Source organism: Solenopsis invicta, chromosome 2, assembly GCF_016802725.1.
Source record: "Solenopsis invicta isolate M01_SB chromosome 2, UNIL_Sinv_3.0, whole genome shotgun sequence".
Taxonomy (NCBI): Eukaryota; Metazoa; Arthropoda; class Insecta; order Hymenoptera; family Formicidae; genus Solenopsis; species Solenopsis invicta.
This window is the reverse complement of record NC_052665.1, coordinates 3756115-3769137: the sequence shown is the minus strand read 5'-3', so window position 1 is coordinate 3769137 and position 13023 is coordinate 3756115. Positions and strand designations below refer to the sequence as shown.

At 43.7% G+C, this 13023-nt stretch overlaps 2 protein-coding genes across 10 annotated transcripts in view; one reads left to right on the top strand and one right to left on the bottom strand.

Annotated features, from left to right (window-relative positions):
- The window catches only part of LOC105198996 (teneurin-m), a 535513-nt gene that overhangs the window by 249005 nt on the left and 273485 nt on the right, over positions 1–13023 (top strand). For all 9 annotated transcript variants that reach the window (XM_039445977.1, XM_039445978.1, XM_039445980.1 and 6 more), the window contains one exon: positions 3684–3992. In XM_039445977.1, the coding sequence (XP_039301911.1) occupies positions 3684–3992 (309 nt within the window). The remainder of the gene's footprint in view (positions 1–3683; positions 3993–13023) is intronic.
- LOC105198997 (sialin) overlaps positions 1–13023 on the bottom strand; it is a 197903-nt gene that overhangs the window by 138928 nt on the left and 45952 nt on the right. The gene's annotated exons all lie outside the window — the stretch shown is intronic.

Below are 13023 nucleotides of genomic sequence, written 5' to 3'. Positions count from 1 at the left end.
CTAACAGGTCATATACATAACATATATTTACTGTTCCAGTTTTGCAAGTATGCTATCTGCTCGTCTATTTATACTTTCGGTATAAATAGTTATGATCATACCATACAAATATTAATGTACTGTAAGCCAATGTAAGCGATAGGAAAGGTACCTCATAACTAGCACGACAATGAAAAGTTCACTGTTCTCGTTTCCGGAAGATATTTTATAAGTCCATTATCTGTGCGTGTCGGAGCGCCGTAACGTTATGTCACGATATTTCGTTGCGGAATATTATCCACCTGCATGCTCGAATATATAAAACAAGCGACACACTGTGCACGAAATTGAACCTGCCGCAAAGTCAGATATCGCGGAGGCGCGTCAATTTCATCATGTGTCATATCAAAATTTCGTGATATATGTGCAGAAAAAAAGCGAGAAATGTGACATTTACAATTAATTCATTATTCGTAAATTAACGAGGATTGCAGAATCGTGCATCCTTAACTAAACATTTACGTTTCTTTGTCACACGTAATAAATTCCGCGCATCGTAAGTACGCATTGTATTTCCGGAGGTATAGATTATCACGTGTACGTATAGTACACACGCGCGTCTAGTTGCGGTAACATGGGAATTATGGTGATATTATAGGGGTTAACCTAATCCGCGTTGAAGGTTACGAAGAAATTTACAAGCTTTCATATACACGCGCGCATACGAGTACTCGATATACGAACGGAGTCTCTATAGTGGCCACAATGCTCCCTCATGGTAACCCGATAATGTATTATGGATACGTGAAATTCGAAGAGAATCTCACTTACCGCAGGAAAATAGAAAATGTTTAAGCGAGTATCCGCGTATACGAGATCGTTTCACGCCGCGTCTAGGTTTTCCTTCTCACATTTATTTTGTCACGATACAGACTCAATCTCAATCCGTTCCTCTCCAATAAAGGAACTTTGAAATCGCACGTATATTCTGAAAAACAAAATTACGCGACAATATTCTGCGTAACAAAGATGTAATTTATATATGTATTTTTTATCTTTTTTCGCGTGTTTATATTGAAAACGATTATTCTTTGTTTTAATTTGCAATAAAACTTCAAGGTATTATTTTTCAATATCGATGAGTGCTTTCTCAATGTATCCGCGTGATGTGTGACGATCAGTCTCTCGCGTATTATAACGTGCTATAATATAACATCAGAAATTTATTTGCGACATGTTTGGTGCGCTGTAAAATTCAAAGCACCGAAAGGTATATTCTTTCGTACTCGCAACGTATGGGATGCGAACGCGCGTGTAAGGTTTATATCAGGGTTATTCTCTCGGATGCGCGGTTTAATGTTGCGCGTAATATGCGGACGTCGTTTGCCGGTGAAAGCACGTGTTTACGTATGGTTTATTCGATATGCAGTAAAACGTATCGGAGACCTCATAATCGCGAGCGGCGAAGGAGTCCATCGTTGCAGCAGCAGCGTTGCGAAACTTGTCACGTAGGGATAAGAACGATTTTTACGATTTCCATCCGCGGCAGACTGCAGTAACCCAATTACAAAATCACTAAGCTTGTTAAGCGTTAAAACCCCCGTAAGTTTGTTTAGCCTGGGGCCGTTTGGAGGATGGACGGACAAAAGTAAACAATGGGACAGGAGAGGACGGGAAAAGGAGGAAGTAGACGGCGGAAATAGAGGGGGGCGGAAGGAGGGAATGCAAGATAGACAGAGGGAGCGAGAGAATAATTCGGTTAGCGATGAGTCGCGTTGTTACGCAGCTCCGTATATATTGTGTCCATTAACGGTATGCACGGTCAAACCTAATTATAATGGACCCCTCTAACCGCCGCGTTGTGATTGGTAACGGTACCTTTTTTGCTTTTAACAACGCTGCCGAATAGAATCTCCTTTATGCGCGTCCATCCCGCGTCAGAAGATTATTTGTACACACGAGGGTGGCATATATATATATATATATAGATCGTGATGAGCGCGCGATGCATTATGTCCGATACGGCGCAAACCATAATTGAATGTCGAATTACGCGCTACCGATAGATACCACTAATAACATTTGCATTTCGCTGTAACTTCATCCATCACGCGGAGAGAAGAGCCTAGCTCCCACAGGCAAAGCCATATTGTATTCAAATCCGAAGCTCAGCGAAAAGGAGCCGATGATTGCAACGTCGAAGATAAACAGAAACGATATTTATCAATCCGTTGGAATGCTTCAACGAAAAGGAGACTGTGTAACTGTGCTGCTTAATTTAAAATAATTAAAAAGATACAACTCTGTGCGCTTCATATCGGACACGCAATCAAATCAAGGGTTAATCGAATTGCAATTTCCATCCGATCTCTCTCTCTCTCTCTCTCTCTCTCTCTCTCTCTCCGACGTCCACGGACTTGTCGATAATCGATTCCGTCGTCGGGACACTGATACACGTCCACCCATAAACCATTTTGTCTCGGCGCGGAGGAAGCGCAAGGTTATCGAGAAACACGATTTCTCATCCCTCGCTTCTCAACGAGATGCTAACGAACCTTTGCCTCTTTTTTCCCCGGCGCGACGTAACTCTTGGCGACAGGTCGATCGATCGGCCAGCGGCGTGTCAAAGACGCCGATTCAGGGAAGAAAACCGACTTGGCGATATCGATGTCCCGATAGCACGGCTCGCTGATGCAAGACCCCGCACAAGCCGCGCGCGAGGAGTCAGAGGTCAAAGGCGGGAGGCATCGATCAAAGTTTTCGCGCGATTTATCCCGAAGGCATCGCCATAACGAGGCGGGTCGTCGCGCCATCAGCTTTTTCCATAACGTACCAGTCCGCGCGAGACGACATCCCTCTCTTTTCCGTCTCGTCGCCGAAAACCGGTTTTCTCTTTATCATTCGTCGTCACGCATTCGGTATCTGGCATTACGGGGGATTCACATTCCTGAGACATCTCCGAAACGATGACAGCTAGGAGCACGCTCTTGGGACCGATTAGCCGCCTCCGTTTATAGTCGGAATCCCGCGTTTACGCATTATTATTGTCCCGGGGAAAAAAAAAACATTAAGGTGTCACGCAAACACGCCGCGCGTCGGTCTCGAGAGACCGATTCGAGTAAGGTGAGAGCGATGAAATCATAGAGGCCCCCGATCGCGAGGAATCCAAGAGAAAGACTTCCGCACCGGATATTTCCCCTCGAACGATCTCCGCGCAGTGCCGAAGGATGCGGAAGTCTCGCGTTTCTTCACTATTTGTGCAAGTGTGCGTGACGCTAGGATTGTTTTCTCAGCTCCTCCTCGTGAGATTCTCGGAGTCTCCTAATGCGTTGCACGTTCTTGCGTCCACGGCCGTCGCGCCGATCTCTTTCCGATGTTGCGACAGCTTGCACCGAGATACCAGCGGTATTTTGTTCTCTTTGTGACAAACGCAAACCTCTGTCAGATCTCGTACCACGATAAAGCAAACTCCGAAATTAAACAACGATATGTTTTATGACTATTCTATTTTATGCGTCATACGAAAATGTTATTTAAAATAAGAACGATAAATGGATATAAATATCTACGCCTACTGTCAACACTATTTCTTATTAACGTTTTAAAGTAGCTTTCTAGAAATTAGCGTAATTTATTATCATTGTCATGATAAAGTTGTTAAACTATTTGATCATTAAAAAGAGGTGCTTCGTTCCTTGTTTCAGGGAAGGGACGGCTTTATCCGGCCTACAGTCTAAGTGGCAGCGAGGGTGAGGATAATACCTCCAGTTTGCGTAGTCGCGCCTATCCGCAAAATAATCATCAAGCCAACCAGTCTCACCATAATCATTACAATACAAGTCAACACAAGCAGCGTGCCTATCAACAGCAACAACAACATCCCCTGTATCATATGCCCGGCAGTGGTGCCGGCCTCAGCGATACACCAACTTCCGGTAACGCATCTGACGAAACTCTCACTGATAGTGATCTTATCACTGTTGCTCGTGATTCCGCGCTGCTCGTCCATAACGGTGAGTCATTCTATTTATTTATGTACACAACTACTCGTGATATTTCATATTGCAACAAATACATTGGCAACAATAAATATTGTTTTAATCCGATAAAAATCTAATCCGCGTTGTCCCGCTAATCAGAAATAAAAAAAAATTGTCCAAACGGTCATAATATTACATGTCGCGATTTATTTCATCGAGTGAATATCATGCGTCTTCCGCTTTCCGTTTGTTCAACTATAACGTTCGATCGCGAGAGGCAGTGATATCATCGTGAAAGCGCGACGATATCAGTTGATCGCGTTAACGGAACAAATCTTTTGAAGATAATCCACGGGAAGAGACAGAAACGGGATAAAAGGACACGTGCGACAGAGTCGGTCATTCGCAATAACGCGAAATCGTTCCCCTACATTACTCAAACATGATGGATGGCCCTTGCGGCGATGAGGTGTGAGGCCACACACGGGGTTTGTCGTAGACGGGGGGTTATCGGCACGCCGGCTTGTCAGGGATGACGTATCGCTCCGAAGGTATACACCATATCTCGGAGCCCGTCTAGCCCATCCTGCACCACCTTCATCCAACGCGTACCACCTGGAAACCAGCTAGCTACGGCTAACTCCGTACTCAACGTAGCGGACACTTGCGCGTGATAGGTATTTATCACTGCAATCGCGGCGCAAGACGAGTAAATCAATTCATCGCGCAGCCGCTACCGACTGTATCAGCCGATCGAAAAAATGAAGAAAAAAAAAGGGAAAATGTGCTCAACACGATGCATACCACGCATAATGGGAGATTCACATCCGCAGATGGCAAAATAATAAAGACGATTTCTCGATGATGCTTAAACGTATACGCCATATAAGCCGTAGGAAAAGCTTCCGCGAGTGGATAGAAGCGTTATAATGGAGACGTATTCAGTATCGTGGCAGTAAAGTGAGCACGCGTGACGTAGCATCGAATCTCCGGTGCGGCTGTCGTTTCCGGAAAAAAATGATACGATTGGAGGAGTCTCCCCTTTTATTGAGCGTAATGCGAGACTCGTAATATACATCCTACCGCAATTCTCGATACTCCATTAAGATTTCAGCTGAATCATAATGACTGCGACGACTCCGCGCCTCGGCGAGATGAAAAGGAAAGCGGGAGAAACTTGCGGATTTCAATCTCCAGCATGAGAGACGGCCTCTACCTATTCCCTCAACGTGACAACACGCTGGCGCCATCCATCATACGTACGCTTCTATTCTTCCACGAGCAAATAATTCCTGCCATCCCCCTCCCCCTCCCCGGTGACAGACCCGGAACACATCCTGGACGCATAATGCTCGAGGTCAATCCGGTTCTCGAGCGCGCATAAACGCGCAATTACGGGCTACGCGGATTAGCATGACAGTGGAAATCATCGCGTCATCCGGGGGAGCGTATTAGACGATTACATTATCGTTGCACAGTACGCCACGAAGCGTCCCGGATTAATAGCAATGCCTTCGATCATACCGAGATGACATTTGCCTTCGAATGATGAGAAAACCCTTATGGGGGAGATCTTCGTGGAGATCTAGAGTACGAATTCATTACAAGCCGAAGTTACATTATGCTTAATGGTTTGACAAAAATAAAATAATTTTAACATTGTCCATGAGATTTTCACATAGATATCGCTAATATTTTTTTTCGTTAATTGATTAAATTATTTCGTTAATTATAGGATTAATTACAATTCTTTTGTGTATCATGAATGTAATACGCGTTATTTCTGTGTGTGAAAGCACGTATTGATACCTTGATCAATCGTATTACGTTGCTTCGTATATAATAAATAAACCAACTAGTGGTCTTTGATTATGTTAATAGCTTCAATTTTTCTAAAATTCTCAGTTCAAACAGATGAGAAATAATAAACACAAATTATTATTTACTGCAAAAAGCGGAGCGCACCATGTTACACGATTCTCAATTTCACACGATTAACAATCAGCACAATCGCCGTTTTCATCGTTGAGTGCCGAATGAATTAGGATTTTCGCCAGTGTACGAGCGGCGGGCGTGACGAATTTCTCAATTCTGTCGCGCGCGGAATCGCGAGCCACGTTAATGAGACGGAAGTAATCCCCCCTTCGGGGTATTCATTCGTCCTGGTTGAAAGCCCTCCTGGGTCGGTCATAGTTCCGGTACAGAAATGGATTTCGCCACAAAATTCCAGTCGTGCACTTTAATTCACGTCGTCGTCGTCGTCGTCGTCGTCGTCGTCGTCGTCTCCTCCGATTTTCGATATTCACACGAAGTAGGAATTCCCGGTCGAACGGAAATCCTTTACGTATTATACATTTCTTAGAGATAACTCTCATGTTATCTTTTCTTTTACTACTCTTTGTATAACCACTCAATTTATTCGTTCTTAAAAAGCTTAGAACATCAATAAATGCTCTCTTGACTATACGACTTTTTAGGAAACAAGATACACTTAAATAATGACAGTACTAAGTATAAATATAAACAAGTAAAACAATATAAAAAATATAAATGAATAATTTTTAAATCGTATTTTATCTTTTTATTGGCATTTTTTGGGTGTTACTACTCTTCGTGTCAACATATTTTATGAACATATTTACACATTGTCGATAGCATCGCGACGATTTATCAAATACCCTTTAGTAACGTGGGCTTTTGTCGCCGAACGGATAATCACAGCTCGTTATATTGAAGAACGCGATGACTGGGCACTTTGAAACATAAAAAAAATGTCCTCTGTTGCTCATATAGAATATCGAATTTCATCTGCGTCGCTTCGCATTAACGAGCGTCTATCATCGCGAATATCTCCGTAACGATCGGTTCTGCTCCAACGGGTTAGACGCTCGTTAACACTTCGTTTGATCCTACAACTGACGACGTCTCATCGTTGTTTCGCGTGATAAACTCGCGCGACTCACTCCGAGCAACGATACCGTGTCGCAGCGATATCGCAACGCTGTTTTCCGAATTACAGCCAGTGCTGGGCCCGCCGCTCGCACTGACTGCATTTTCGCTAGACAGGCGCATAAATAAAAAATCGATACGTCCGTTCACGCACCTCGCCGTTCCTCCTTGTTCCGTCGAGCCCTCTCATCTCGCTCCGTCTCTCGTCTCTCGTCATCTCGTCCGCGTTCGAGACTCCGCTCCTTCGCGTTCTGTTTCGCGCCCAATTTGCGGCCCATCATCGCTACGGAAGAAGCAATTTCTAACTTAAATGAAACTCCCTCTTGCTCGCGCTCGCCTACCCCTCGATCGACAGGAGACGCCGGTCTTGCGTTTCAGCAAGTAAGGTAACGCGCGAACAGAACGCGGGAGAAGGATGCATTGGAAGGCGCTTCTCTATCGCAACAAACGTGTAACGACTACCCCCTTAACTATCAAGAGACCACTCTGAGACCGTATGCACGCAACTCTAAATGCTTCTGACAAGATTACGCGGGTTATACATGTGTAACTACATGCAATTTGCTACTTTACATCGAAAATATCCACGTTGATCGAACGTTACAAATACCATCTCTTGTAAACTTGTCATACTGGGTAAAATTAACACAACAGTATAATACGGCGAAAGTACTTCGAGATTATAAAATTTAAATTTAATTATCAATAATGCAATAAAAGAATCTTAAAGAATCTCGATGGATTCATCGTCAAGTTGACATTACAAATTTTTCTTCAAACAGTCCTCTTTTAAATATCTAATCATTTATTTTCATGGTCTCGCAATGTTTGTGTGCTATTTCTAATAGAGGAACACATACATAGTTGATGGTATTAATGCGTTATGCACGGTGGATTATCCAGCGTTCAGTGAAGTACATTGTCCCGAAGTATCACTAAACCGCTTACCGGTTAGATATTACATCCCTGCCAAGATCATCGCGCAAACTTGCGGGAAACTGCAGCTGCAACTACTTCACCTCGCGTCAAATCATTGCAGCGGGTGATCGCGCGGGACGAGCGCCGCATTCCGAATTTTTCTTTTCCCGGTCATAGATACTTACCAGAAGGAGCTAGTTAACAGTTTGTTACATCCCTGTCACTATCACGATGCAAAACCGGAACTCCTACTAACTAGCTTCTTGCGGTGCCGCTATCGCGATTATCGTTTGTCGTCCATTCAACGTATCTATTACATACATCGCCATAAGCAATTCGAATCGACCGCGGAACTTGTTTTACGCTATTCGAAATGACTCGTTCGCGCTTGTAAAGTTCGCAGTGCAAATTAGTGATTAGTTTCTACTCGTACTTGTTTTTTTCTTTTGCTCCGCGCGATGAGAGCAATAATTAGCATATAATAATCTTTTAAACGTTTTCTTGATTTTCGAATTGCTCCAAGTGTTATCTTGACTGACAGATTTATGGAACAGTCTAGAGTTTACCTGTTGAAAGTGGTAACCGCGCTTGTTCCGTGCTTGCACTCTTTCAACTTCGGAATTTTTTTTTTAACTTTTTCGCCGATGCGGATGCTGATAACTGCATCGGCTCTCGCTCGGAAGGTAGTAATAAAGCGAGACTGACAAAGAAGGTTGGCGCTATCGCGTGGCTGAAAGTTCGCGAGATTGCCTGGCAGCCTCTCGATATGGCCTGAGTAGAAGCGCGGCGAACTTCGATAATCTTCTCTGCAGCGAGCGGCCCAGGGCCCAAGTTTGGCAATCAATGCGAAGTAACAGTTTAATTAAATACGGGTAACCCTTCACCGACTCTGCGCGCGCACGCTTACCCGAAGACTAATCTCGGCCGCGTCGTCTCAAGGGCTCCAGCTGGATTCAACAAACGTGAGCGTTCGACGGACTCGCAAATCCGATCGTCGTCGTTATTCGCGTCCCGCTTCTCCTCCTCAGTCCCTTCATCCCTTTGCTCCTTAGATCGCGACACGTCAAACTTTGCGGTCGGCAAACAGCAATCGTACGAATACGATTTCAACCGAGATCGAGCCGAAGTCGGTTAGAAAGGCCCCGGCTTCCCCGAGTACGCCGAGAAGTTGCGCTGAGTCTGCAGATTGTCGTAGATCTGGGTTACCGATAAGGTAGAATAAACACGATCCTAACTTATCAAGTTCAATACGGCACGTAGGGCGTAAAGTCGAGAATAGAGTCTTTTGTTTTATCGATTATATTTCTTGTGGGAGGAGATTTTATATAGGAGTTCCCATCGAGTTACGAAAATAACTTCAAGATAGAAGTCGTCGATTTGCTTCTACATTTCTTTTTTCTACCCAGAATCATTTTGCTCGTCGTTCTGATTTGCGTTTTACAAAGGAAATACGTGATATTCATATGCAACCCACTATATCATTAGTATAGTAATATCACAGACAAGCAACTCATGTTTCCTTGCGGAGAATTCAAAGCAGATTTGCATGATTACCATTTAACACAATAATATATATTATTATTTAACATCACAATGAATATTCTCGTGAGCATTTATGAACCGCATTGCAAATTAAGCGAGGATTTATGTAAAGAAGAAGGCAGATGTTAACGTACATACTAACGCAACGTGTCTGTAAACTTACGGCGGTCAGGTTTTTAAACACGCGAACATTCAAGCTTCTAGACCTTTTAACATGTTGAGCGGATCGCAAGGAGATTCTACATCGGTGACAAAGTACCCTTACGTGAGTCCATTACCGGAAGCACCTTCCAGGCTAGAATGTTATTGATACGTAGACGTAAGTTCGCGCACGAAGACGATCGGGACGCTCCCTTCGAGAGCATTATGTCTGCAGCGAACGCTTCTCATCCATTTTCCATTCCTTTCTCCGTTTTTCTTCCCGGCTGTCTATGTTTATGTATGTCCGGCTGATTACCGAAAGCGGAGGATACGCGCGGCTGTTTTTCTCCTTATACCCAGCGGCGACAGCGGCCAAGTCACGAGGGTCACGCTTGAGTACCCGCGCTTCCCTCGTGTCTCAGTCCTCTTTTCTTTCCCTCGCCGTCTCCTTATCTTTTCTCTTGCAACTACGCGCGAACATCCCCCCGATGCCAAGTCGTATACCCGGGGGCGGAAGGGATCTCCTACGCCTGATTCCGATTCTCGAAAGTTTGCCTCTTCGGATGTTCGATCGCACCGTCGTACACGCTCGCCCTCCTTCTTTTCTCTTTTCGAACCCTTGAGTCCCTTCTTCACTTGTTTACGTATTACCGGACTCATTTCCATCCTTCTATCGTCGTTCGCTCGCTCGGGACCTCGTTTATCGGGAGAAAACGAACTTTTTCCATATGTTCCGAAGTGAATAAATTGCCAGAAGGCAATAAAAAAACTGTATATGTATGTGTTATCAGATTTATATATATTCTTAACTACATTTCAAAATGATTATTGCCGCGTTATTTCAACAAGTTGATATTTTGAAGCAGACAATGAACGCTATATAGAGATACTCCGTGAATAGCAATATGAATATTTATGGAAACATAAAATATTAAAAAGCAAGAAAAATGATATAATTCTGTTACGATTAAAAGTGCACGTATAATCGCAACGATGCAATATATATATCTCTCTTTCTCTCTTGGGTATCGAAATTGTACTTTTGATAACCACTTGTCCGTAATCCGTCAACAAGAGCAATGTCATAATTGGCCGCAGCGGATTATACCGATCGACGCGTTATTAACTTGAATATTACTCGGTGAGCGATATTCCCATTGAAAAGGATTCGCTCAGCAAGATCTACACAATGCTACGGTACGTTCTTGATAACTGCTGCGGACTTTAGTCGGACGAGCACTTGTCCTTCGTTGCACACAGCGTACATTTAAACCGAGAATAGAACGACCCGAATCCCTTTTAATACCGAACTAAGTGGGAAATGATGTTCCTCCCCTCTCCTCTCCAATGGTCCGAGAGAAGCTCCTTCGTGCCGTTATCAAACCCAAGTTCAACCTATGCATTATTCAGAGAAAGAGTGGACGTGAAATTGGTGGTGGGGGCGGAAAAAAGGGGGCCTATTAGCATTGAACCAAATTACTTTTCTGCGATAACGTCATTCGTATAATTTGCCGCCGCGGTGGCGGATGGTGGAAGCTTTTTTCGAGTACGTCTCTTTCTGCCTTCGCGAATGTAATATCCAGAACCGAGTCCACGTTCTCTCTGCGATTTTTCTGATAAGGATTTCTCGTTTGACCGAGATTTCCAATAGAGAGAAATAAAGATATGATAAAGATGGCAGCCTTAATCTGCGCTAGGTTGCTTCCAAATCGAGGTTTCAACGATATCTCTTACATCATCGTACTTACAAAAGATAAATATATATATATTTTTTTTAGACGAAATCGAACAAACTCAGAGATGTAAAAATAAAAATTTATGGTATAAACGTCAACAATATATCGTAGAGACTTGAAGATAAGTAAAGACTGAACGTAGAGACGCGAACTATAAAGAAACGGAACGACGGAGTGCGCGCCGAGAAAATCAGTGGGCGGACAACATAGCGTCGGAATGTAATTTGTTGTCCGCGGAAAACAATCGAGGAATCGGTCGTGGAAGACGGAAGAGGGCACGAGTCCGAGGACTAGGATCTAGACGAATCCGAGTTGAAATGGGTCCGGCGGAAGTACGAATGGCTTTCTCCGCGACTCCGGTGCGGTCGAGGAAACAATTTCAATCATTCCCGTCGTAGCTTTGATGTTTTATGAGGATACCTACGCATTCCTCTGGTCCGTGGAGTCGCAATTCGTTCGGGAAACCGAACTCTTTTTCCGTTACCCGCTCTCGCGATCCCTGCCTACGTCTCTTGCCATTGCCTCGCCTTTTTACGGCATCTTAAGCACGGAGTCGGGTGCGCGTGTGTACAATCCATTCTCTTTCGTCTCCGCGTTGTTTGAGGGTCACGGAAATACAGAGAATCCGCGAGCGAAAGGAATTGAGGCATGGGCGTCAGTTTCGATTTGATTGTGTCTCGGTTCTGAAGCAAATAATGGAGGTTCGATGTCCCTCTGTCGTCGGCGACCTAATGCTATCGTCGAGCTCTCGCCTTGCCTTTGGTGACCATGCAAATATTTATTTACTAGTTCTTGCTGAGAACAAATAATCCTACTCGATGACGTCTTGTACTTGAGCGTAGAGTTCTCACTTTATATATGAACTGCAATCTCTTGTCTAATGTTTGAACAAATAATCACACTGTAAATTATTTTCTAATAAATATGATTGAATCTAAAGCTCACTTCGAACGACTCGTAATTCGCGTTCAAATTCAGAAAAATATTCTGTTTACAATTTTTATGAGTCGTAATCAAAATCGACGGAAAAATCAGAATATACACGTATATAAAATTTATATTAGAATATAATAGTAGAAAACGAATAGTAAAATTGTGACGATTTGTATTTTGAAATCTAAATTTTTTTGTGTTACAGATTGTCTGAGGCAGATATACTATAGTTCTAATCCTATGATTTATAATAATTTAAAATAGAAAGTAATCCTCTATAATGCCGCAGTGTTGTGAAACTTTCTAGAGATATGAGAACAATGTTTAAGAATTTTTCGAATGTCGCGGCTACAAAATTCCGACCACGTTTTCGAGCAGATACTTTGACTTCTTGCTATCTCTTTGAAAGCTCAGGGCATCCGGAATCAGGATATACTTCGAGAATGAAAGTACTTCCTCGTGCGCACTCGAAAAGTACACCTGATATCGCGCGACGCGATGTGGGGTAAATCCGAAATCTAATCGCTCTGCCGTAAAATTCCGGGCACGTGCACGGTATATGCAGTCGGGTTACTAGTCGAACCTGAAAAACCGATGTCGAAGAAGCTACGCGAAACGAACAGGACGAATGCGGAAGAAAAAAGCAGACGGGAAAACTAGCAGGGAGCAAGGGCGCAGGGGAAACGGAGATTCAGAACGGTCGATTCCAGGAGGAAAAGGATATCAATGCGGCCGATTACAATGCCCCTCGAGACGCGACAAAAATCGTTCCAGGTAAAACGCCACGATCGCAAAGCGCGTTTATTACGCCGGCTGAAAGTTCCATTTACATACCGCGCGAAAAC